A 26310-nucleotide genomic window follows, 5' to 3' on the forward strand; every position below is an offset into this window, starting at 1 on the left:
GCTGCTGGAGAGCAGGTGAGGAAGAGGAGGAGAGGATGCCGCCACCAGCAGAGGGGCCCAGCCCCACACAATGCCCTGGCTCTGAGGGGCAGGCAGAGGGCAGGGCCACCCTGGGTGGCAAAGCATCTTGGTTTTTTTTTTAAAAAAATGCTTAGTTCATCCATGTCTAGCCTTGCTCCCTTGTAAAATTTAGGTTTTGTGTGTGCTTTTCTTGTTGTAAATCTAGCAAAGAATAAAACAAAACAAAATCAAGATTAAAGGGTTTTCTCAGGGCGCTGGAGGTGCGCTGTGCCCTCTTGGCTTAGGGGTGACAGCACTCGCCTTACTTCGGACAGGAAAAGCTCTGGAGGGGAGCAAAAATGGGAGGGAGGGAGGGAGAAATGTCCCTATTTTCATCTAAGGAATGTTGGAAGGTCTGCAGTTTGGGGGAATCTGTACAAAAATCATTTATGTTCTACTGCATTTACCTGAAACAGAAGATTGATATGTTTTTTTTAAAAAATGAAGCAAGTAAATTCATCCTTGTGTGGTTTTTTTAAGCCACTCTTGCTCCCATTGTATTCCTGCAATGCAACTGTGAAAAAAACTATTTTTGGTGGGAAAGGGGGAATATAATACTGTATATGAAATATTTATGCATAACTGCTAATAAGAAAACTACAATTTAGTATCAGTAAGGCACTGCACAGCAGTGTGTGTGTGTGTGTGTGTGTGTGTGTGTACGCGCGCACTCTCACAAACACTCACAATTTCTTTCAACCTTTGAGGTTTTTAACAGTTTACTCACCCCTGACAACTTCTGCAATAACAAGCCCCCCATGGGAAAAATATTGGATGGGGGAAAGGATGGGAGAACTTGTATTGGGGGAAGGATTTTATCCCTGAGATAACAGTTTTTAAAAAAATTGCTGCCACTAAAGCAAGATTTGAAACAGCCTTAAATAACAAGACTGAATATTGAGCACCCAAGCACCAAGATAGTTTCATAGTGTGAGAATACTCAGTTCTGAAGGTTTGGGTTTTTTGTAGATGGATTAATTCCACAATTTCCCAATGTTGCAAACCTTATCATGACTTATTGCTTCGGTTCCCTCTTCACCAACACTGTATTTTAATCACCTCTAGGCAGAGTCATAGCCAGGTGATCTTGCGCCCCTGGCAGAACCATCCAAATTGCACCCCCAGCCATGGACAAATTAGCTCTTCTTCTCTCCTCTCTTCCAACCCAAGGTCCCCCCATTCAATTCACCCTCTATTAAAAACCATTTCTTATGAGGCAATAATTGATATTTATATTTATGGACATATTTTTCAGACGATTTTGTGCCGCCCAATTGCCTGTGCCTCTGGCGGAGGCCCACCTCACCACCCCCTAGCTCCAGCCCTGCCTCTAGTAGGATCCTTATTGTTAAAACAATATACAAGCAAATCTCATCCTTGCCAGGTATGTGGTAAAAAAAATCCATGATATAGATGCTTTCAAATCAATATAAAGTGAGTTTTTTGTCTGGTATGTCCCCTGTGCTCCAAAAAAACCAGCAACAGCAATAGATGTCTGTGAGCAAAACCCTGATGGCAATTTGCCTGGGGAAAATGGAGGCAAAGCTTAGGGTTAGCTTGCCTTGGGAACTCTTGAGTTTCCCCTCTTCCCTGAGTAGCAACAGGTTTAGAGGATTCTATGACTGCTGGACCAGGTGGTAGCAGTGGCCAGCTGTTAGTAGTAACGGTTTAGGCTCCTGGTCCCTGGGATATCTGGCTGCCCATTCATCCAAATCTCTCGTATGATACGCTCCCTTTCTTCCAGTCTTTGAGCTCGCTCTAGCTCCTCAGCCGAGGTGAAAACGTTCATATTCAGCGTTCTTTCAAACCTGCGGTGCCGTCGCGCAGACAGGTCGGACGCAGTGTCTGAGTCATCGTCACTGTCACTGCCATCGGTGTCACTGTCCCGCGATGGCTTTTTGGTTTGCAATGGTTTGCAATCAGTTTGACAGGAGATTCGGAGTACTAAAACCAGCAAGGTCACGAGAAGGCCTGCACAAATGCCAGACACAAAATACAAAGCAGCTCGCTCAGGATTTTCTGAAATGTAGAAGAGGAAATGTTTTTTAAAGGGTGCAGAGGGATAAAATGAAATGCCCAACAAAGAAAACGTGAATTCTAAACAGCTTTGTAATCCTTTGGCTTTCCACCAAACAAGGGGACAGAGATAAGTTTGAGCCTCAGAGTAGGGTGGGGAGGGGTGGGGGGAGGAAAGGGATGTGAGGCTCATATTAAGAAAATGTAGATGAGGAGATCTAGTTGAGAGACAATCTGTTGTGGGAGATGCCGTGGGGGACTGAACACACGCCTGGACCTTTGAGATGCAGGATAAAGAGAACAAGGAGAAAGTCAAAGGAGTAAGTCATTAGAGAAGGCAGTGATCTAGTTAGATGGTGACACACTGAAGTGAGAAATTAAAGCAAGACATGCAACTAAAATATCTAATGTGTTTGGGGAAAGTAATTCCTTAAGGAGTGCTTCCAGGCCAAAGTTGTACACGAATGCATCTCATTTGGGGGCCTCCAACCCTAGGAATACAATTTTGGATTTGCTACACTGCATTCACCTCCTTTTTATGGGACTCCATGTGATGCTGTTATTCAGTCATTGTTATATTGTGACTGGACTAGAGTGTCATAGCATTGCTCATATAATGAATTATAGCAGTACGGCGTGGTGTTATAATGCTATAATTCTTCCATTGAAAGAAAGAGCGGTGAGCATATCAGAAAAGCATTTTAGCAATAATTAAAATAACGATTTAAATATGAATGATAATGGAGGCGAGGTCATAAAATGGCACCATCCACAGAGGTTATACTGAATGTGTGCTGAGCTTCAAACAACCCTGGCCGCTATGGCAGACCTACTGCTGTGGGCAGGACACAGGACAGAGGTACCAAACTCATAATATCGGCTTCCCTCTGCACCAGATTACTTGAGGGACAAAGTGAGGCTGCGACCCGAGACACCCACACCCCCAATCATGCAGCCAAAAGCTGCCCCCTGCCCACCATGCAGGGCCAGCATCCAAGAGCGCAGATCCCCATCGCAGCTGCAGGAAGGTTGACTGAAGGGAGCGCCATGAGCTAAGCACTGCAGAAGCACCCACATGGGGGAGGGACCAAGCTAACCTAGGATCCACTAGATCCTGAGCTGCCTCAAAACTGTCACCTGTCAATCCAGGCACAGTCCTTCCACCAACCCCAGGCTGGGTCTTTTAATTTAGGGGGGAAGTGAGTATGAAGTGACTTGAAAGAAGTTTATAAAATCATGTCTATTGTGGAGAAGGTGGGTAGAGAAGTTTTCCTCCCGGAATTTGTGGGCATCCAATAAAGTGGAATGTTGGCAGATTCAGGAAAGCGCGTGGTGCCACGCTGGAACTGGCTCTGGGGCAGTGATGCCTGCAACTCGTTTGGCTTAAAAGAAGATTAGACAAGATTCATCAAGGGCAAGGCTATCAAAGGTTACTAGGCAAGGTCTCTCTATTCTACCTCAGGCATAGGCAAACTCAGCCCTCCTCATGTTTCGGGACTACATCTCCCATCATCCCTAGCTAACAGGACCAGTGGTCAGGGATGATGGCCATTAAGAGAACAATGGATCAAAAGGACTCTGTTTGAGATGGCAAAAGGGTGAGGCTCCTTTCTCCAAAGATAAAGCCAGAGTAGAAAGTGAGAAGAAATGTGATCTAGAAGCTTGGTGTAAGGAAGAGGAGTAATAATATGATGGGCAAACACAGCAGTCAGCAGGAGAGTCAGAGCAAGTTGGAGAGCAATGCTTGAGGTCCAAAGTTGGGGCTATGGGAGAAACAAGACCCTTTTGGGATGCTAATGCTGGAAACCCCTCCAAAAAAGGCTAATGTTGTGTACATGTGTCTATAAACCGTATATCCTAAAGATAGCCTCCAAAAAAGGCTAATGTTGTGTACATGTGTCTATAAACCGTATATCCTAAAGACACCACAGTTTCTGCTGTGCCTCATTCCCAAAGGAAACATGAACTCTGGAGAAGCGCCTGCAACCCCTGGAATCTTGTACCACTCATGGCGACGGGGGTGGCAGGCTGCTTTCTATTTTTACCCACACCTTGGGGGAAAAGTTATTGTTTTTGTTTAAAAAAGCGTGAAACGATAGGGCCAGCCTTAGTTTTAAAAGATAGAATCCTCACACACTGTGCAACCTATTTATATACTAAAAGAATAAGAATATGCTGTACTAACTTGAAGCCTAGAAGTTAAAAGGCTCCTTGCTGTGGCACTGGTGCAATTCAGCAGAGAGACTCTGTTTTTTTAAAGCCGAAGGAATAGGCATTTCCTCCTTTCATAGAAACAAGACTTTGTTTTCTCCTTGGCAGTGGGGTAGAACCCAAGAAAGAACAGAAAAGCAACAGAATAATGGAATAAAAGGGGGCAATCTACTCATCCCTAGCAAATTCCAGTCCTAGCAAATTTAAACATAGGTATGAAACCCATAATTCCCATGTTACAAAGGAATAATTATATGGGGAAAGGAACTGAAAGATATCATGCAAGGAGTACAACACGAGGGTAGATGAAAGATAAATGTTGTAACCCGAGGAAACATTTATTCAAAATGTTGACATTCCATCAATTACTTCATTTTCACACTTCAGTTGAAGAGAAGCCAAGTTTTCTTGAGCTGAGTAAATATACCTGTATCATTAATTCTCTAAATTACAGGACAGAGTTGGCTCCTCAGTGAGGAGGTCTTTAATCTTAAGAATAAAAAAGAAGTATTTGCCACTTTGAAGTTCATAAAGGGACGAACTTCAAATAAGAGCACATTAATAAATCGCTGCTACTACTGAAATAACACGGCAAAATAGAGTAGCGTGGTCACCCCCAGCCTCCAGGCACTTTCTCTGTCACTGCCACCCAGGGCCTGGGTAAATCGATGGGTTTGGCCTGGCATCGTAAGCCCAGTAAGGTAGCTCCCTGGTCGTAAGAAAGGGCCATCTTCCAGCAGGACAGCAAAGGGGGTCCCTGTGCCCCTCTCAGAGCCCAGTTGGCTAATACTGGAAGCGGCCCTCTATTGGAAACATGGGCCCCAAGCCATCTAAAGTTTCCTATACGTATTGCTATGGCACAGAGGTGTCGAGGTGTCGCCACACACACACACCCCGCCCTGGTACATCTGAGGTTGAAGCTCAGCTGCTGGCTTTCTGCTTAAATATTTTTGAAAAAAATCAGTAAAGGTATAACAGATTACCTACTGGCTCCTTTGTCTAATAGGGAGAATCTCCACCACCCTTTTTACTTCTCATTCCTTTCATGTGAGACGATGTTAATGATATGTGGCTGATGATGAATGGGGATAATTAATTGAAGGGGAATTTATTTTGGACTCTGGGTGATAAACTAATGGAAGAATTGTGAGGATGATATAAGGTGGGGTCCGATTTAATAGACAAGATTGGGGTGATGTGGTGGGAAACTGGCTGACTTGTTTTATGTGAAATTTAAATCACGATTACTTTAAAATTTGCATATATACATATCAATTAGCACCATGCAAGTTCTATGCAAGTGTGAGTCCTCTTCTGTCCTCTCTTTTGGTGAAGCAGAAGTGTGTACAAAACACAATGAGCTAGCAGGGCATCAGAAACCACAGAAAATACACACAACGCTCCCTTTTTTGGACTCCTTTGGTTCTCCGGTTGACAAAAACAAATCAAAAAGTTTTAATAATAATAATAATAATAATAAAATAATAATAATAATTCATGCAGCCTTGAAATGTGATCTTCAGATACCCTGGTACAGCCTCACGAAACATCCAGTAAACACAGGGGTCAGCAAACTAAAGTCTGGGGACCGGATGTGGCCCCCCAGGCTCCTAAATCCGGCCCGCGGACCCTGCTGCCTGCTCAGTCAGTCCCCATATGCTGAGGACGCCTTGCCACGCGGGGATTGACTTCCGCGATGCTGGCACGGCTTCTGGGCGGGCAGCAACGCTGGCGCAGCTCCTGCGGGTCTGGGTCGTGCCACGGGCATCGTGACGGGTGTGTAGTGGGGCTTCAGCCGGAGCTTGGTGTGCCTGCTGGCCCTGCGCCTGGCGCCCAGCTCAGCGCTGCTGCTTGGAGCTTGGTGCACGCCGCCTGGGAGCTCCGCGGGGATGGGCTGATGGAGCGGCTGCGGCTCATCAACAACACGGGCAGTGCCGAGACACACTCCTGAGCACGTGCAGAGTGCGTTCCTCCTCCAGGTCCGGAGGCAGCTGCGGGACCGGCTTGCAGGGTATTTACCGCATATTTTTCAAAATATAGACCGGCCCCCCACAAGGTCTGAGGGACAGTGGACCAGCCCCCTGATGAAAAAGATAGCTGACCCCCTGAGCAAACAGAAGTGGTGGCCAGAGGGGGGCCTACCTGTGACAAAGGAATAGGCGGCCAGGAGGTTGCTGAGCAAGGCCATCTTGGTCCCCGTAGGCTCCATTGTCCGGCTGAATACTTTCCTGGGTGCCTCATTGACAGGAAGGAGGACGGTCTGGGTGTTTAGTGGGCCAAAGGCAGCATGCCTCCCTTTCTTCTTTTCTGTTTTGGAATACAAAGCAAACGGGGGTGAATCACGCCTGCTCCTAGGCCCGCGGTTCAAGCAAAGTCTTCCTTCTGCCTTTAGACACCCGCATTTAGGAACTAAATCCGTGCTGTGAAATGCTTTGGGGTGAAGTCTGCTGTTTGCCTTTAATCCTCTGCTCAGTGGCTGTGCTTGTAGCTGCTTCGTTCAATTTCAGTCCCTCATGAAACACACCTGAATGATTTACAGCACGAAAATAAACAAGGGCCCTTTTTTCTTTCCTTCCTCTTTTCAGATCAAAAAATATGGTCATGAGAGCTGAGTTCCCTCAAACAGGTAATAATTCAGTGCTGCTTTAGAAATATCAGAGAGGGCAAATGGCACTCTTCTTGAAATTGCAATGGCAATTCTACAGTTTGAGATACACCTGGCAGTTCCCTTTCCCTCCAGCCCATATTAATCCGAGGGAGAATCTGTAACACCCAGCATAGCTTCCTGGGGGAGCCGACATTCGTAATGCCTCCCCTTGAGCACAGAAGAAGAGTGCAGTGGACATACATTTTGTTTTGTTTTGTTTGAAGGTTTAGCCACCTCTGATCCTGAAAGCCAACCTTTCTGATCTACTCAGATTACTGCTGATAACCTACTGCATCTTGATTGGTTTGCTGACAGCCCAGCCACCTGGGGAAACTGCAATCATCATAACACACGTTAGACAACCAGGCTGGTCACCTATCCCCCAAAAGAGGGGCGGACGGGGTCAAAATATGTAGGACAGAGAGCCTCATAAGGTGGTTTGTCAAAAGGCCCTCGTTTCAATAGCTACATACGTGCACTCATGGAACCAACCGTGTGTTGTCCTTTGGTCCAATTTCTCACAGAAAGATGACAAATAATTGATTGCAAACAACTGACGCTAGAGGTGTGCAGGGGATGCAGAAGATTGTGAATCCCAAACTGGTTGATTTAAAGCAGAGGTCGGCAACCTAAGGCCCATGGGCCAGAAGCGGCCCACGAGAGTCGCTTAACCGGCCCATGAGCCACCCCCAAACAGAGCTGCCCACTCGGTGAGTCGCCACGCGCTGTGCTAAACTGGCGCAGCACAGCACCAGGACTCTCTTCCGTGGCACATGCCCAGACGCTGGAAATTGCTTCTGCACAGACGTGGTTTTCGGCATCTGGGCATGCACAGAAGCAATTTCCGGCATCACACTGCGCCGGCCCAGCCCACGGAGGATCTCTGGCCTATGCCCAGTAAGCCTTGCCGACCCCTGACTTAAAGGGATTCTGGGCTAGTCTCAGCCAAAGCACTTCATGATGCCTCAGCGATTTGAACATTAAAAATAAAAACTTACAGGCAAATATCTGCTGAAAGCGACACCAATGTCTGTAACCTTACCATAGAAAGAAAACACCAGGGTGGGGAAAGATCCATTGTGACTGACAAATTTATTTTGTCATCACAGAGGAAAGCCAAGGCACAGCTCTGGGAGAGCCCTCTCCCAAACATGTTGTCAGAGAAAGCCTTGGCAAAGTCCTTCCCTGATTGGAAGCCAGGGCTGTCAGCCACAAGATCACATTGCCCTCCTGCCCCTTCTCCCTGTCTGGCATTTTCTTTCAGGAAGAGTTTGAAGGTCTCTGACTGAAGCTGCACCTCCATGGCAGAATATGTCCAAGGCCTGCTAACAGAACTGTAGACGGTGCTTGGAGCCAAAGCTGAACCTCGTGGAGGAGCTTCCAGTAATTCTGTGCCACATTTCTCAGAACTACATGCATTCTCCATTCTCCTCGTCCCTGGGCTTTAGCTCTTGGACACAGAGTAAAGGAAGCCTCTCTGTTTTGGGATTCTCTCCCCGCTCTCTGTTTCTGGAAGGAGACCTGCTTACAGCCCTGCAAGGCCAGTCTGGGTCAGACAGGCAAAGAATTCTCTCCCCCTTGCCTTGGTTTTCCCTCCTCTCCTCTGCTATGGTTATTTATTCCCCCTCCCAGCGCTGCAGTCTTGTGTTTTGACAACAGTCCTTCAAGGTTGGTCTCACCCACTTGCACACATTTGGAGGGAAAGACTCATTCCTCTCAACCCAAAGCCCTGTGTGGATACATTTTGGCCTGCATGCTGGTGAAGGGCACTGTGCGGTGATTGATATATCGTCATTTATCGTTATTTACCCTTAAGTAGTAGCAGTTGCCAGGATGTTACCCTGTTTGCCTCTGCATAATTCCATCCTTATTTCAGACATCATGATATATTGCAATGTTTTGCTGGTGATATATTGCAGTGTTGAAAACCAGATATCACCCAGTCCTCACACACGTGGTGATTCACAATATATTGCCAGGTCAGATATTATGAAACAGTTATCATGAAGTAAAATTCAAGCCGGTTTTTGACAATGTATCACCTAGCTCTAGTGTGAACAAATGCCACTTGCATTTCCAGAGAGTAAATCCAGTTCTGACCACGAGCGCATAATCTGAACTGCGGTGGTTTCCCTGCCTGCTTCCTTTCCCTTTCAGTGTCATTTGCCAAGGTGCGCTTCTGAGCCCTCCTTGCTTCACACTCTCCTGGTGCATCTCTTGGCCCAGATCTCCCAGTAGGGCGGCCAAGGTGGTTTCCGTGCCACAGTGAGGCTGAAGGCTAGACTGGAAGCAATATTGATCATCCATTCCACCCAAAACCTCTTCGAACTGTGCCACAGCCTCGCTAGCACACATCCTAGAAAGGATACTGGGTGCTCAAAACAGACTGGTCCAGAGATTTTTCTTTCAGTGTCAAAGTTGTGGAATCCTCTCTAAGGAAAGCCCTTACAGCTGCCAACCTAGGAGCCAGTCCTGGCAAGGGCTGGGCAACTTTCACAGTAAAATCCTCTGGACAACTAGCATTGATTGAGGTATTTTTAAATCATTAAGTAGCGGGCTATCCTAAGAAAAGGAAATGTTAGCAACTGAATTTTAAGACAACAACCACAACCACACAGAACCATGTGAGGAAAACAACTCTTCCTCTCCTCAAAGGAAAGGCACCTGGATATAAATCCTGCTGGGCAGAGAAGCAAATCTGTGCAGTTAGAGACAAGCGGATTGTTTCCGTGCGCTTGGTAGGATTCTTCTAGTGGCGCATTCATGCGTGCGTAACTGCTGCTGGCATTGGCAAACAATTCCTGAGCACGACGACAAGGACAGAAACACTTTGTGACAGATCTAACTAGAACACTGTAGTTTCTTGAACAGTTAAAATATATGTTCCAATACAGTAGAGCAGCAGTCCAATCCTATACATGTCTACTCAGAAGTAAGCCCCACAGATGGTTGCTTTGGGATTGTAGACTTTGCTGCAAGTGTACTTTGCATTCAGCAATAAATCATGATGTGTTTCCCCTTATTTAGCCTTTTTGTAGGTTGGGGTCATTCAACTGAAAATAATTAGGGATGGCTGAGCCAGAGGCTGCTGGAGCTGGAAAAGCATTAGGGCTGCCTTAGACATCAAAACGCCTGGAGAAGAATGAACACTTGTCTGGCCATGCAAGGGGTCCCAGTTCTGCTGGCCAGACAAGAGGCTCTCCTCCTTCTGAGCAGCCAGCATCAAGAGAGGAAAGGCAAGGCCAGCACCCTCTCTTTTTCCGCTGGCATGCTTTGGTGATGCTGCCCAGCTTGCAGGCATTTCTCATCTATGCCAGCTGTGGCTTCTGGTGAGATTTTGCCAGCGCTGGTGGAGGAAGTGGGGGGAGTGATGAGCAATCCATTTGGGGGTCAGATTGGCTGGCTGAAGTGGACTGCTGTGTACTTGTTTGCCCAACAGACTGGCGTCTCTATAAATTGAGGTACAGAAGGGAGGTGAGTTCAGAAGGAGTTCAGAAGTTTGAGAAACTATGCCTACTCGGCAGGAAGCCTGGCTGAGACCGAAGAGAATAGGTGAAACAATAGCCCCATAAACCTGTTAAGCCTAGTAATTTAAAAACAGACATATTCAACAGCTCCTACATCCTACCAGCAAGGTTGTTATTTGTCAAAACAGAACACTTAACTGAAAAGTTCTCAGAACAAACTGTAAGTTTAAGAAACTTGTTCACTGTTCTTTCCTTTCAGAACCCAGCAGGCCCTAAACCCTCCTCATTCACTGCAGTCTCTTAACATGTTGAATCCTGCCTTCCGTCTGCCAACAATGCCAGATTGTATCACACTTTGAGCTAAAACTCCTAGCTGGCACCTTTGCTTATTTTCCATTCCCACCCCACATGGGAGGCATGTACACAATGATCACATACTTTTCTATAATGCCTTTTCCCAAAAATGAACCATAGTGGATGTGCCTGTTGCCACACTGACCCATTTTTTTAGTCTTCCCTATAGGTGCCCTTTCAGTTTATTTCCCGTTTCTGGGTTTATGCTAATAAATGTCAATAAATATTTTTACTAGATAAGCGTGGCCTAGTGAGGACCTGATCCCTGGTGGGAAGGATGGTGGCTGGCAGCTACAGCCTCCACCTCTCCACCCATACAGGCTGATTTTCTCTTGGGCATGATGACAACTCTTCAGCTTGCCAGCTCCTTCTAACTCCTTTCCAAGCCTCCAGGTGCAGACAGCAGAAAAACAGCCTTGCTCAAAGCATTTGAGGATAACTTCCAGATCACCCTTTGGAGATAAAGTGATTAGCAGTCAGACGATTATCAGTCACCATGTAGTTATCTTCTGTCAACAGGAGCAGAGAGACAGTCAAACATGCATTTCTATACTAACTATTCAACAAAAGTCTAATATTCAGCTACATTTTTTGTATTTATTTATTAATTAAATGTCTATACCATACTTTATTCAAAAATCGCAAGGCAGTTTACAATGTAAAAACACAAATATATATATCATAGTAACGAACAAAAACAATACCACCACCAACCCCCCACCCTGTTTCAAAAGCCATAGTCAAAGGCCAGGGAGAAGAGGAATGATTTTGCCTGGCACCTAAATATTTGTAAGGAAGGCGCCAGGCGAGCCTCCCTGGGGAGAGCATCCAGCAGAGCAGCCCTATGTCTACTCTGAAGTAAGCCCTATTGAATTCGATGGCACTTACTCTTAGGTAAGCAGGGTGTGGGCTGTTACAGAATAAGCAGGGTATAGTCATATTAGACCATCAAAGCAGGTTTTCTTCACTGAGCCCTTCTCAGATTGCATTGGGCTGATGAAGCAATAAGAGGGACATCATTCTAACCAGATTTCGGCTGACTGAGGAGAAAGACACAACATTCATCAGGATCTGGTCCAAAAAATGAGGCTGTCTAAAGTCAAGAAGATTGTTACTCCTTGTGCTATAGAGGAGGAGGAGCTGGAATAAATTGTGCTGTCCTCTTTTAGGTGCCTTTCGAAAATTTACTATAGATATGGGGTTCCCAATTGGTCTTGCTCAAAGCGTGCAAGGAGGGGAGGTTTATTTCTTCTTGCCCATTGATGAAGTTGGGATGAAAACACACACACACACACACACCCTTGCCTGGATGCCTCTAATACCCAATGAGGATGGGAGAGGAGAAAGAGAGGGCTTTTTCTTAGAGGGGGGAAGAGAGAAATCTCCCCTCTCCACAAACTTAGATCAAAAGGGAGCCCCTCATCGGCAAGGAATTTTATAAGAATTGAAGGTGCAACTTTGTGCTGTGCATTTAACAATGTGCAGTTTGGTCTTGTTCCGGAGACCAATGTAAAACTTTCACCACCCTGGACCGCTCAGCAGAAAGACCCTTCACACTTCCTACCTCACACCAAATGTCACTGAATTTCTTCCCCACTTTTCAAGGCAATTTCTTTTTGCCATCCCCTTCCAGAATGAGAACAGTCAGATTCTATTGGCCTGTCCCTTACTTTAGACGAATTTTTGAGGGGGCTCGGGCCCCCTCAGGCCCCATGGAGTCGGCGCCTATGGTCTAAAGTCCACCTCCTTGGAACTTAGCCTTCAACCTTTCAGCCCCAACTGCTCCCTCTGCAGCTCAAGGGAACTCCAATGCTCACACAATCCCTGCTGGGCTAGAGAGAGAAAGCCAGGAGGGAGAAGGGGAAGCTTGCTGGAGGACGCAGAGAGGGACAGAAGGACATTGGGGTGACGCACATCTGCGAGAGAAAGTAGGCAGGGCTGATCTGAAAGTCCTCACAGTGGAATGTTTGTCATTTTTTGGTGGGAAGCAAACTTCATTCCAAAGATAGCAAAGGGAGCTAGGTTCCCCAGATGGGGGTGGGCTTTTGAGTGGGGGGGGTACAACTTTGCTTACAATAATGTGAGGTGATGCACAAGCCCCCCCCCTTACTACCCCCCTTTTAAAACTCCTGTAAAGGTCAGTTCGTCAGCTGCTAGAAAGCCCAGAGGTTCTGCAGCAATGGCAGCTGAGACACACGAGTCTCTTTTCAGAGGCAGCAGGTGACGCTTCCTGTGTTTCTTGGGGCAACCTGTCCACAGCCTGAACGAAGCAGCCAGGATCGCTATGCCTTCAGAACTGGCTGGACACACACCCCCATACACACAAATACACATGTACCCTCTGCCCCCACCTTTTCTAAAAAGAGAAGCCCCAATCCCTGAACACTCAAGGAGAGTAAGAGGAGGAGTTCAGAGGAAGGGACTCTCCCTTCCTCAGCTTATCTGAGTGGATCAGAGGAGGGGGGAACAAGCAGGGGGTTGTGTGTGAGAGCCATGTGTGCTCAGGGAGTGTGTGTCGGTGTTAAGGGTGTGTGGCTCAACCCTTTCCTGGAATGCATCCCCGACAGCTTTGCACAGAGGGAATGGCACCTGCAGCCAGAAGGCTCTGCTGCCCTGTAAGGGAGCCCAGGGAGGGAGGGGGAGCTGCCATTTTCTTCTTTTCTCTCCCTGAAACTCCCCCAAGAGGCCTGGAAAGCACTACAAGCCTCCCTTAGCCTGAGCTCTTAATGAGTGAAGATATAAGCTGCAACATGTATTAAAGTGTGATATACTACTGACTCTTGGGTCAGTGTTGTCCCCACCTTGTAAGGCAGGGGTGGGAAGCCACTGCACCACAGGACACATGCCAGGGCCTTGCACATTTGACCTGCAAGGCCATTTCCCCCAAGCCATGCCTACCTGCCCATCGGATGTGGGGGTAGAGACAAGAATTGAGAGCGTTCAAGCGTGCTCTCGGTTGTGCATTGGCAAGGTGCAGCAGGAGCTACACAGCTGGAGTCATCTGTGAAGAGCTAACTTGGGCAACTGATGCAGATGGAAAGCAGGCTTTGGCTTTACCACTTACCAGCTGATGGGAAGTACCTCAAATGCTTTAAAGGGCTGTTTGCAAGTCCTACATGATGCTGTGAAGTCCCAACTTTGGGACTTCAAAGCACCCAAACACCAGATGTCATGATGATGCCAAGTCCATAGAGACTGGTCCATTAGGGCAGGTAGGGCACTGCCCACCCTAAACCCCCCAATCCACCTAAGCTAGAGCCCATTTCTTTCTCTGTTCCTTCCATGCATATCCAATATCTTACATTAAGAGATGCTCTGGACTTGTTTCTGACTGTCTCCTGGGCTGGCCACTCGTCTCTGGACAGCACACGCAACCACAACCATGTCTATGTCCCATCCCTGTTTCCAGGGTTGAAAACAACATTCTAGCATATTTCATTAGGAGTGGCTTAGGAAGGGTAGGGGAGCCTCCTGAGCCTCTATTTTGATTAAATTTCTTGGAGAAAAATTGAAATATGAATGCAATAAACAAATAAGCAAGCAAATCTCAATTAGCTGCTAAGTATTAATAAGTGTCTTCTCTTTCTTTGCAAATGGCGAGGATAGAGAAAGAATCAGAAAAGATTCTCCAGTTTAGTTTTCAGTTTAAAAAGGTAAAGGTACCCCTGCCCGTACGGGCCAGTCTTGCCAGACTCTGGGGTTGTGCGCCCATCTCACTTAAGAGGCCAGGGGCCAGCGCTGTCCGGAGACACTTCCGGGTCACATGGCCAGTGTGACATCGCTGCTCTGGCGAGCCAGAGCTGCAGACGGAAACGCCGTTTACCTTCCCGCTGGTAAGCGGTCCCTATTTATCTACTTGCACCCGGGGGTGCTTTCGAACTGCTAGGTTGGCAGGCGCTGGGACCGAAAGACGGGAGCGCACCCCGCCGCAGGGATTCGAACCGCCGACCTTTCGATCAGCAAGCCCTAGGCGCTGAGGCTTTTACCCACAGCGCCACCCGCGTCCCCAGTTTTCAGTTTAGTTAGCTGCTATTTGTAAAACTAAAGTGCTTAAGTATCCACAACATGTTTGCAAGGGCGGAAGGCAGGGAGAGAACCACAACTTGGCCTCTTCTTTGGGGTCTCATGCTGAGGAGGCTTTAGGGTAGCTCAGCTGGTTCTGCCACACTAGATGGGTGTGTTTATGTGTCTTTTAAACTAAAAAGACTGCTGCTCCTGCTGTTGCTACTACTGTTAATTTCAGAAATCTCCTTTCTGCCACTTTACATATCATAGATACCTGATCAGTTTTATATCTTAGTGCTTTCCCCAAGCCTAGCACTCTAATCATGACCCAGAAAGCAAAGCATAGTTTACAGCTTAAGATCTATTCTCAAAATTGTGAGTTGTCTAGCCAATGTTTGCTTGTGCTTCTCTCCTCCAGGGAGAGCTGTGGAGAGAGAGTAAGCCAGGCAGAAAGACATAAAATTAATAGTAATTATGATTCATCTTTATGCAGCCATTTTAGAAACTGGATTAAGAGTCTGTAAGGATGGGGAAGCCCACATCTCTGATGGTGATGCTTGATGGTAAAGTAAAAGTAGCTGAAATCTTGGTGGGAAGTCTCCCTTGCCTGTGGGTCTGTCTTCAAGACATCCTTAATGTTTCTCAGCTAGATACGTTCTGTTCATGCTGACAGACTCTTAATCCAATTCCTAAAATGGCTGAATAAAGATCAATCACTCACTTAAAATTTTTAGTCTGCAGTTTTAGTTACCGTATTTTTCGCACCATAGGACGCACTTTTTTCCCTCCAAAAATGAAGGGGAAATGTGTGTACGTCCTATGGGGTGAATGCAGGCTTTCGCTGAAGCCTGGAGAGCGAGAGGGGTCGGTGCGCACCGACCCCTCTCGCTCTCCAGGCTTCGTGCAGATCTCCGCAAGCCATGGGAGCCCGCACCAGGCTCCCACGCCTTACGGAGAGTTGCCTGCATGCCGAAGGTTGGGCGCACTGAGCTCAGCGCGCCCAGGCTTCGTGCAGCTCTCCACAAGGCGCGGGAGCCCAGCGCCCGGCTCCCATGACTTGCGGAGAGTTGCCTGTTCTGGGGGCTAGGGTCGGGGGAAGCTCGGGCTTCCCCCTCCCCAGCCCCGCACCTGGGGGGGAAGTAATTCCCCCCCTTTATTTCCCCCCCCAAAAAACTAGGTGTGCCTTATGGGACGGTGCGTCCTATAGGGCGAAAAATATGGTAATTGCATCTATGTTCTTATCATTTCTGTTTTCTTATGCACATGACTTTGAAACCATGTGCATCACATTTGAGAGACATAAACGTTGTAGCAGGGGTAATAACAGCAGCAGCAACAACCAGGAAGCGGAGCCGTCCCTGCAGCAGGCCCACTTTCTAGAGCAGGGCTAGGCAACCTAAGGCCCATGGGCCACAAGCGGCCTATGGGGGTCATTTAACTGGCCCATGAGCCACCCCCGAACCAAGCCACCTGCTCGGTGAGTCCCCACGCGCTGCGCTAAAGTGGCACAGGGACTCGCTTCCGCAGCGCCAGAAATCGTGTCTGTGCAGACTCAGATGCTGGAAATCGCGCACACATGCGCAATCCAGCCGACAGAGGGATCTCCTCTGGAGTGAACTGGCCAGGCGAGGTAAACCTTGCCAACCCCTGTTCTAGAGCACCCACTTCAACTAGGCAGTTGCCATATAAGCACCATCATATGTCACAAATGTACTGACTGCTGCAAATCTCTGCAGGCAGCAAGCTTCTGCTCAGCACATGGCACTCCGTCCCCTGTCTAGAACCATTTGTTCTAGCTTGTCTGACAAAAATCCACAATCAAGAAAAGGAGGCACACGGATACTCTAGAAGGGGCTCCACTGAGGCTCCCAGCCTGTGTGTGTACACAAATGCACATAGGGGTTGCCAAACTGCGCCTTTGACTCAGGTGAAATGAAACCTAGATTCACCCCTGCCTGTGACAACACCATATAATAATAATAATAATAATAATAATAATAATAATAATAATAATAATAATAATTTATTATTTATACCCCGCCCATCTGGCTGGGCCTCCCCAGCCACTCTGGGCGGCTTCCATAAAAACCAAAAATACAGTAAAATATCACACGTTAAAAACTTCCCTGAACAGGGCTGCCTTAAGATGTCTTCTGAATGTCAGGTAGTTGTTTATCGCTTTGACATCTGCTGGAAGGGCGTTCCACAGGGTGGGCGCCACTACCGAGAAGGCCCTCTGCCTGGTTCCCTGTAGCTTTGCTTCTCGCAATGAGGGAACCGCCAGAAGGCCCTTGGAGCTGGACCTCAGCGTCCGGGCAGAATGATGGGGGTGGAGACGCTCCTTCAGGTATACAGGACCGAGGCCGTTTAGGGCTTTAAAGGTCAGCACCAACAGTTTGAATTGTGCTCGGAAACGTACTGGGAGCCAATGTAGGTCTTTCAAGACCGATGTTATATGGTCTCGGCGGCCACTCCCAGTCACCAGTCTAGCTGCCACATTTTGGATTAGTTGCAGTTTCCGGGTCACCTTCAAAGGTAGCCCCACGTAGAGCGCATTGCAGTAGTCCAAACGGGAGATAACCAGAGCATGCACCACTCTGGCGAGACAGTCCGCAGGCAGATAGGGTCTCAGCCTACGTACCAGATGGAGCTGGTAAACAGCTGCCCTGGACACAGATTTGACCTGTGCCTCCATGGACAGCTGTGAGTCCAAAATGACTCCCTATAATCAGTGACATACACCCCATTCAGTGTGACAACATTTATTTCACATAGGCAGAGCCTCCAACATTTCTCTGATGAAAATAGAAACATCCAATTCCATAATGATGATTTTACTATTTATACCCCACACATCTTACTGAGTTACCCCACCTACTCTGGGCAGCTTCCAACATACATAAAAACATAATAAAACATTAAACATTAAAAAAAAAAATCCCTTTACAGGATTGCCTTCAGAGGGACCGGGGGTTGTATAAATCCATACCCTCCAATGAAAATACGGACGACCTAAGGAAAAGCAGGAGGGCTTCTGTAAATCAGTGGTGTCCCTGGGGCGCTTGGAGGGTCTGCCTAGGCCCTCGGTCATATGCTTGCCCTGGCTTACAGAGAGACCTGAAATCAAAACTTGCTCTTTAGGTGCAACAACAGGCAACTGAAGCAGAGTCTCAAATACAGACCCTGTAAGTAAGATGCACCCAAACACTACGCAATTACAAGGCCAAATAGCAGAGCATGAACTTCAGGCTTGGTAGTAACGTAAATCCTAGGAACTGCTCTGCCTAGGGATGTTCAGCTGGCGCCTTCATTACACATCTTTAGGTGCCAGGCGAAAACGTTTCTCTGCAGCCAGGCTGATAAATATTCGACAGCCATTTAAATGTTTTTGTGGCACGAGGTGGGTGTTGTTTTTGTTTTAACTATTTATTTTGTGCTTTCATCCTGTACTTTTATCTTGTGAACCACCCTGAGATCTTCAGATGGAGGGTGATATAATGAACGAACGAACGAACGAACGAATTTATGTTCTAACAATCCGGAGAACAGTAACCATCTCTTAGCTGTAATAGATGAACTAGCAAAAAGTACTCAAGAGGCAGAACAGAACAAAAGCATTTTTTAACACATTTGTTTATTTATCAAAGTATTTCTATTACTGCCATATTATGAAGTTATCAGGGTAGTGCACAACATCAAAATATTAAACACCATTTAAGAATAAAAATACAGTTAATAATTACTGTGACTGGCTAATCAACAACAACAACAAAAACTTAAACAGCTGCAAAGGTCAGTCCACATTTGCAGGAGAAAGGTCCCTTTCTTGGGCAAATAACAGGCACCGGCAGACTGAGATCCAGGCAGCACATCAGCTGGTGCCTCAGGGAAGCCTCCATGCTCCTAAGTCAGGGCTCAGCAAAGCCTTCAGCCCAGTGCAGGAGACTCAGACGGGCGTGGCTGAATTGGCAGAAGGGGCTTAGGAGCCTCTGATCCCCTGAATAGGGAGCATGAATGCCTCCGGCTTCTTTCCCCTATGTTTGGGTATTTTCAAGTTGCTCTGGGAATGCCTCTTCCTTTCTTACGTTACCTCGATCTCAAAGGGTTCTTCAGTCTAAAGCTGAGCAATATTCCAATTCTTTGTCTGAAACCAGTATGAAGTTCAGATCGTGATACCAGTTTCAGACTCCTTGAGCTGGCAATATTGCTTTATTTGATTTAAGCTGTTTATTTTAAAGTTACTGTGACTTTTTGTGTTGGATCAGAATGTTATTATGTGTGTGATCTTTGCTCTCTATTTTCTTGTTTCTTCAGCTTGTAAACCACCTTGAGAATACTAATATAGAAAGGTGGTATACAAATTAAAAGTGAAAATGCAATTATTTGATCCCAGAATGTCCCTATATCCCCTGCCAGTGCTTTTTTTTAAAATCTACCAAAGAATAAAATGAAATCAGGATTCAGGGACTGTCTCAGGATAGTGGAAGCTGTGTGCTCTGTCCCATTGGGGTGGGGGTGGTGGAAATGCTCTGCAGCTGGGGGATGGACAAAAAAATGGTGGGTCAAGGAGGGTCAGCTGGCAGGGAGTGAGAAATGTCCCTATTTTCATCTGAGGAATGCTAGAGGGTATGCACAGAAGACCTGTCCAAAACGGTTACCATGCCAAAAGGCTGCACTGGCCTGAATACCTGGCCACAACATCTATTTAACCCAATGCCTAAAAAGACAACATGCCAACTGAGTAAGAGTCCACAGCTGGCAGCCCCTGACCCACATTTGCTTCCCTAATAGGGTGGGAGAGCTCTGGTCCATCAGTTGCCAGTCTCTGGGGGAAGTGGGAGCTGCAGAAGTGGGACTGTAGGGGTGTAGCACATGGGGACGGGGGGAGAGCAGGGGGGGAGCAGGGGAGGCAGCTGCCTCCCCAATTAAGTAAATAAATAGAAATACTTAATTAACTGACCATTTGCATTGCAGATAACTCAGTTCTACCTCCCCCTAACAAAAAGCCTGCCCCCCCCAAATAAATGCTGACTATGCCCATCCTGTAGCAAGTACTAGAGATTTTCATGAATGCCTCTGTTTGACTACTCATGAGTAGATGCAGGCTAAGAAGGACCCTACTCCTGGGTTACAAACAGGGCCTGCTCAACTTATAGCACTTCCTCCTTCCTATGGTTTGTGTTCATATAGCAAACCAGGATAGCAAGTCACAAACTTCTTTCTGGCATGCTTGAATTAATTACCACTTGCTTCTGAAACACAGCTGGCCCAAGAAATTTTGGCACCTGAGGTGAACCACCAAATGGTGCCCACCCCATCCCCCCAGCCAGGGAATAAGGGGTGAGTGAAGATCTACATCCGGAACAAGGGAGGAAGAAACATCCAGGGTAGGAATCAAATCAACCTGACTTGACGATTGAACTGAGAATCCAAAGGGGCCTCTCTGAATCATGCTGGGCAGGTGCAGAGCCCAGGAGACCCCAGAGGGCAGCCCCTGCCTTCTCCTGCCTGGTGGTGGAAGGAGCTCAGCGCCCCTGATTCACCAAGAGGCCATGGTATAGGTGGCATGGGGGGGCTGGTGAGGAGGAGGAGGGGCTGCAGCAGCAACAGGTGATGCTTCCCTTGGTGGCCAGATCTGCTGCTCCTGTGGATCCTGCGCCCTCAGGCAGTTGCCTCCCCTTGCCTCCTGGGTGGGTCGGCCCTGCTCAGAAGGCATCTCAACCTTGTGAGCCGCTTCTGTATGTTTCTACCATTGCTCTCTTTTAATGTTCTGTTTGTCTACAAAACAACAGGAATGAGAAAGAGAAATTCTGCATTTTCCTCTTTTTTTACAGTTTATATTTCTACGAGGCATTTTAACTTAATTAAAAACTCAAAAGTCTAACCCAAGTAATAGAAACTGCTGGCTGTCCGGCACCTCTAGAAATAACATTGATATTAGCAGATAAACTGGTTTAGCACTTAAAGCAACCCCCAAAGGAAAGGAAAGCGCAGCAGTCAAGATCAGGAAAATAGGGGAGGTAACTGTAGATACATTTTTGAGAAAGAGAGATGGAGTCAAGAGACTCTGTTTCCTTTAAATTAAGAGGAATGTCTTATGGTGAAACTGATGCTTGACAAAATGCTGGGAAGGAAGAGAAGGAATCAATACAGAAATTGACATACACTTGTGAAAAACAGCTCTAGTGCAGCGATGTTTCAGACGGAGGACGGGGACCAGAGGCCACAAGCTTTTCGTGCTGTCCCGGGACCTCCTGACCCCGGCCTTACTTTGTTTAGCAGGGGAGCAGGGCACACTGCCCGGAACACAGCTGACAGCAAAAAACACTGTTTGTTTGTTTTCCCCTATAAAAGCACCCCAAATCTGCATCTTTATATCTAAATTAGCATATGCCTATCTTATGCAAATTTCTGTCCTGGGCATGAGCCCTGAGTGTTTTAGGTGCCTAGCAATGTCCCTGTGTTAGTGCTGCGCTTTACGTTTACCCGTATGTTGTATGCAGCAGGATATGAGTGTATTTCTAGTTTTAGCAGTATGTAATGAAACAGTGTAATTATTAAAAAGGAGTTTCGGTTTTTAAGAGAGAGAACTTCACGTCTATGAACGTACAACTTCTTTGCTACTTCTGCGAAAACTAAAGTAGGTCCATATACAGTATTCTGCTGGAAACAAGCCTACACAGAAACTAAAGAGCACACATTTCGAGCGCCATGCTTGCTCCTATTCACAGCTCCTTTCCAGCTCTGAGTTGCTTTTCTCCTGAATTACTCTTTTCTCGAATTATTCCACGGCGAATGAGCCACTGCTTGCCAAACAAGCCTCCCCTTGGGGTCTTTTCCTCCTCCTAATACGAATGGAAAGATAGTCCGGAACCTGCTTCTGACCAGAAGGAAATTCCCTGGTTCTGGAAGCAAACTCCGGGTGCTCGGCAGCCCCTCTCCAAAGGGACCTCGGGCCCCCGGGTGCTCGGCTCTCGCGGAGGAACCGGCCCTTGCTCTCCTCCTCGACCAGGGCGCACCTGGAGCTGTCAAAGGTCCCGGTGGCTCCGTGGAAAAGCAGCCCCCCAACCCCCCCCCCAACCCCCGCGGCTTTGCTCTCCCTTTTTCTTGTTTACCTTTCACGATTCCTCTCGGCGGAGCTGCGCGCAGCCCAGGAAGCCGGGCGGCGAGCGCGCATCCCAGAGAGAGAGCGGCCGAGGAGAGGCTGCGAGGTGGGTGGGTGCTCGGCTCGGGAGGGCAGCAGCAACAGGAAATGACATGGAAAACTTCGCCAGCCTCGTCTAAGCTAAACTTGGCCCGACATGTCGGTGGGGGGGGGGAGTCCCCCTTCTGCATTAACCAGGTCAAAAAAAAGAGATCGGAAAGGAGCGCCGCGTTGAGAGAGAGGAATGAATGAGCCGAGGGAGAAAAGAGGAGACTCCGCGCGACCCAGCCCAACGCCAAGGGACACCCCCTTTCCCGCTCAGCCAAAGAAAGGTTTGCCATCGCCGCCCCCTCGCACCCCCAGCCCACCCCGTGTCATCCCCGCAGCAGGAGGAGCCCCCGAGCGCTGCCCCGCCGAGAGCGCGCCCTGGCATGCCAGACGTGGGTGCCCCAGACACCGGACTTTCACCTCCGACGCTTTTGTAATCTAAAACAGACAAAAATTAGCAAGCTGTAGTTTTAAAATTCTGCTCGTGACAAAGAATTGACTTGTGAAAGTTTGCAGGAAACTGAGAAACTCTCTCTGGCGCGCCACGAACGGATCAGAGATATCGGTGCACCATTTCAAAGCTGCTACAGAAAATTGAATGTGCTCACACTCCTTGCAACCCTAAATACGTGCTGCGTGCCCTATCTAAACACTGCTGCGTTTTGATGCAAATTTTAGTCCCTTGAGCCCCACACTGGGCAAAAGATCCCTGCATGGTCGGGGGTTGGACTAGATGACCCTTGTTATCCCTTAAAACTTTCCAGATCAAACGAATTTAGGGCAGAATTCTAAGTATGTGCGCGTGCATGCGTAATAATAATAATCATCATCATCATCATCATCATCATCATCTGCCACTGCCATGGAAAATATGCAAAAGCAACCTTTGGCTGTGCTGTCAGAGCACTCTGGCCCTGCATCTTCTACGCCAACAAAGCGCCCTCTGCAGAGCAGGCGAAATGGGGCAGAGTTGTGGGTGATATATGGAAAGCAGAGAGACTTACACCATAGCTCTATACGTCTCCCAAAGGTGAGGCCAGCAGAGCCACAGAGCAGCCTCGGGAGGCCACAGAAGAGGACTCGCCATCATCGCCCGCCCAGCATTTCCCTGCTGCTGCTGCTATGAGCTGCTGGTATGAGCTTCAGATACACTGTGTGTATCTGAAGAAGTGTGCATGCACACGAAAGCTCATACCAAGAACTAACTTAGTTGGTCTTTAAGGTGCTACTGGAAGGAATTTTTTTTGTTTTGACTATGGCAGACCAACACGGCTACCTATCTGTAACTGTGTATCTGAAGAAGTGTGCATGCACACGAAAGCTCATACCAAGAACTAACTTAGCTGGTCTTTAAGGTGCTACTGGAAGGAATTTTTGTTTTGTTTTGACTATGGCAGACCAAAACGGCTACCTATCTGTAACCAGCACCAGTGAAATATACTCAGAGTCGCAAAGTGATTTCATGCTCTTTATTCAGCTCATAGTGGTGAGGAGGAATGAATGAAAGTCCCCTCAAAGTATCTGCTTTATATACATTATTTACACAATGGGCTGCACATGATTGGCTAATTATGGAATTCTACTGTAAGCCAATCAGGTTGTGGATTCACTTATATCTGGAGCATGATTGGGTGGTTCCTGCCAACCAATCATACTGCTGCATTGTTCTAGGACCAATTAGACTGCTGCATTCTGAATTCTATTGTTCTAGGACCAATCAGACTGCTGCAATTTGGATCCTATTGTTCTAGGACCAATCAGACTGCTGCAGTTTGGATCCTATTCAACTCAGTACATAACAACCAAAAAACATCGTCTATTGCTTTTTGCTCTGTACTTACGTACTTAAGTCTAAATTATTTGTTTTGTATTGCTGAAATTATTCCATTTGCTGAATTGTTGATTTTGTCCTAGATACACAACTAATCATCTTCTTTTAGCAATTCAAGCAATTATACTCCTTGGTGCCATTTTCACACTTGTAAGAATAATCTGGTTTATTTTTAATCCAAATTGGGATTCAGTGGCTCTTGCTAGGACTTTGCTCTGGGCACAGATCTATGACTAGGAATGGAGGAATCTGTCAGTTTTGGATTCTTACAGTTTTTTGTTTTCCAACTGTAATCTCAGTTTGCCCCATTTCTGCATCCCTTTCTCCTTATAACTTCCACATTTCTCCTTATAAATGAATGTTTATGCACAATTTTGCATAATGCTGTCATTTTTGCAATTAGTTTCCTCCAATGCTGTGTAGTTTTGTACAGTGGTACCTTGGGTTACATATGCTGCCGCAGGTGGCGCTGTGGGTTAAAGCCTCAGCGCCTAGGACTTGCCGATCGAAAGGTCGGCGGTTCGAATCCCTGCGGCGGGGTGCGCTCCCGCTGCTTGGTCCCAGCGCCTGCCAACCTAGCAGTTCGAAAGCACCTCCGGGTGCAAGTAGATAAATAGGGACCGCTTACCAGCGGGAAGGTAAATGGCGTTTCCGTGTGCGGCTCTGGCTCGCCAGAGCAGCAATGTCACGCTGGCCACGTGACCCGGAAGTGTCTCCGGACAGCGCTGGCCCCTGGCCTCTTAAGTGAGATGGGCGCACAACCCCAGAGTCTGTCAAGACTGGCCCGTACGGGCAGGGGTACCTTTACCTTTACCTTTACCTTGGGTTACATATGCTTCAGGTTACGGACTCTGTTAACCCAGAAATAGTACCTCAGGTTAAGAACTTTGCTTCAGGATGAGAACAGAAATCGTGCTCCGGTGGCAGCGGGAGGCCCCATTAGCTGAAGTGGTGCTTCAAGTTAAGAACAGTTTCAGGTTAAGAACGGACCGCCGGAATGAATTCAGTACTTAACCCGAGGTACCGCTGTACTTTATGTTCACCACTTCTGTACACACTTGGGTGGGAGAGCTGCACCACAACATTCAGAAGAGTGCAAACCTCAAAGTTCTTTTGCTATTTTGTGAAGTGTGAATTAGGTAGATTTGCATTAAAATGCAAACTGAATGAATTTCGCCCCAACCCTGTCCTTGACACAAATTGTGAGGAATAACATCCGCACCATGGAAGATGGAGAAGCTTTCTACAGCCTGACATTATTGCCTACATATGTTTACAGCATAGCACTAAGGCACTGACACTTTTCCTTAGCCCTTCAGGCCTAAACCTGTTTCGTTGCAGGTTGAGCACCTATTGAAGCTTGGATCAGTGCTATAGGAATGTTTAATAAGACATATGCTTTTAAATCCTATTCTCTGAATTCTAATAATCCACCTCTTGCATAGTTTAGGTTAGGCACCGAAGCATAATCCTATTAATATTTTACAATTTGCTCTACTGTGGTTATGAATTCTAAACCTTCAGTTCTAACAATTAATTATTGCAAACTTTAAACTGCTAAATGCAATCCTGTACAGTTTTAACCAAAATGTGAAACCAATACAGGAAATATTCAAATTTATCAGAACTAGATCTGACCCAAGACTTAACACGAGATGCTACTAGTCTAGACTCCAATGTGCCACAGAACTCTGGCTCCATGTTCCATAACGTTCCAAGTGTTATTAAGCATTTGATTGTGTTAAGTGACACACCAAAGTACCCAGTATCCAGTGTACAGTGGTACCTTGGTTTACAAGCATAATCTGCTCCGGAGGTCCATTTGTAAACCAAAACAGGTTGTAACCCAAGGCGCTCTTTTGCCAATGGGGCCTCAAAAAAAAATATTGTTCGTAATCCAAAAAAAAGGGGGGTTGTAATCCAAAAAAAGGTTGCAAACACACACTTCCGAGTTTGATGTGTTTGTAATCCAAGACGTATGCAAACCAAGACGTATGCAAACCAAGGTACCACTGTACTTTAATGCAAGTGTTGCATGCCACCCCCATCTCTAAGCAGTGCGAGATTCCAGGGGTTTGAGGTAAAAACCAGGTATTTTTATGATATCTGGTTTATTTACACATATATGCAACTTGAGGCTATGATGGAGGGGCCCACAGCACTGACACCCCAGAAGGTTTTGCTTCTCCCAGAGTCACAGCCTTGGATTTCAGCAGAAATCAAGCATGGCTCTCCCTCTCTGGCTTCTTAGCCCAGCTCACACAACGTCATCCTGCTATTGTCTTTCTTACCACTTGCCAGGTGAGGGAGGGCACCCATCCATTTGCCCTCTGGTACAGAGCAACTTCTTTGCTTATACCATTATGGCTCTTGCCTGGCTACTTGAACCATGGGGTCCTCCCTTGGATTGTAACCCTTCCTGGGTCTACTTATGGCTTACTTCCAGTGGGCTTCTCTCTCTCTCTCTCTCTCTCTCTCTCTCTCTCTCTCTCTCGAGTGAATAGGAGGCTACATGAGTTGCTTAAAC

The 26310-nt window shown here is 47.1% G+C and overlaps 1 protein-coding gene across 1 annotated transcript; it reads right to left on the reverse strand.

Annotated features, from left to right (window-relative positions):
- Positions 1–761: 761 nt before the first annotated feature.
- EVA1A (eva-1 homolog A, regulator of programmed cell death) lies at positions 762–21918 on the reverse strand. Its single transcript, XM_081906664.1, has 3 exons — positions 21876–21918; positions 6430–6594; positions 762–2079 (listed from the first exon to the last, which is right to left on the reverse strand). The coding sequence occupies exons 2-3, from the start codon at positions 6494–6496 to the stop codon at positions 1715–1717; spliced, it is 432 nt and encodes a 143-aa protein (XP_081762790.1). The 5' UTR covers positions 6497–6594; positions 21876–21918; the 3' UTR covers positions 762–1714.
- Between the last annotated feature and the right edge of the window lie 4392 nt (positions 21919–26310).

This window comes from Podarcis melisellensis, assembly GCF_964234715.1.
Source record: "Podarcis melisellensis genome assembly, chromosome: 3".
In the NCBI taxonomy this organism is placed as follows: domain Eukaryota; kingdom Metazoa; phylum Chordata; class Lepidosauria; order Squamata; family Lacertidae; genus Podarcis; species Podarcis melisellensis.

Excerpts from the sequence above, each read along its gene's own strand:
- EVA1A (XM_081906664.1), bottom strand. The coding sequence starts at position 6,496 with ATGGAGCCTACGGGGACCAAGATGGCCTTGCTCAGCAACCTCCTGGCC. Across the intron at positions 2,080-6,429 it reads CGCCTATTCCTTTGTCACAG|AAAATCCTGAGCGAGCTGCT; the intron begins GTAGGCCCCCCT and ends TCTACATTTCAG.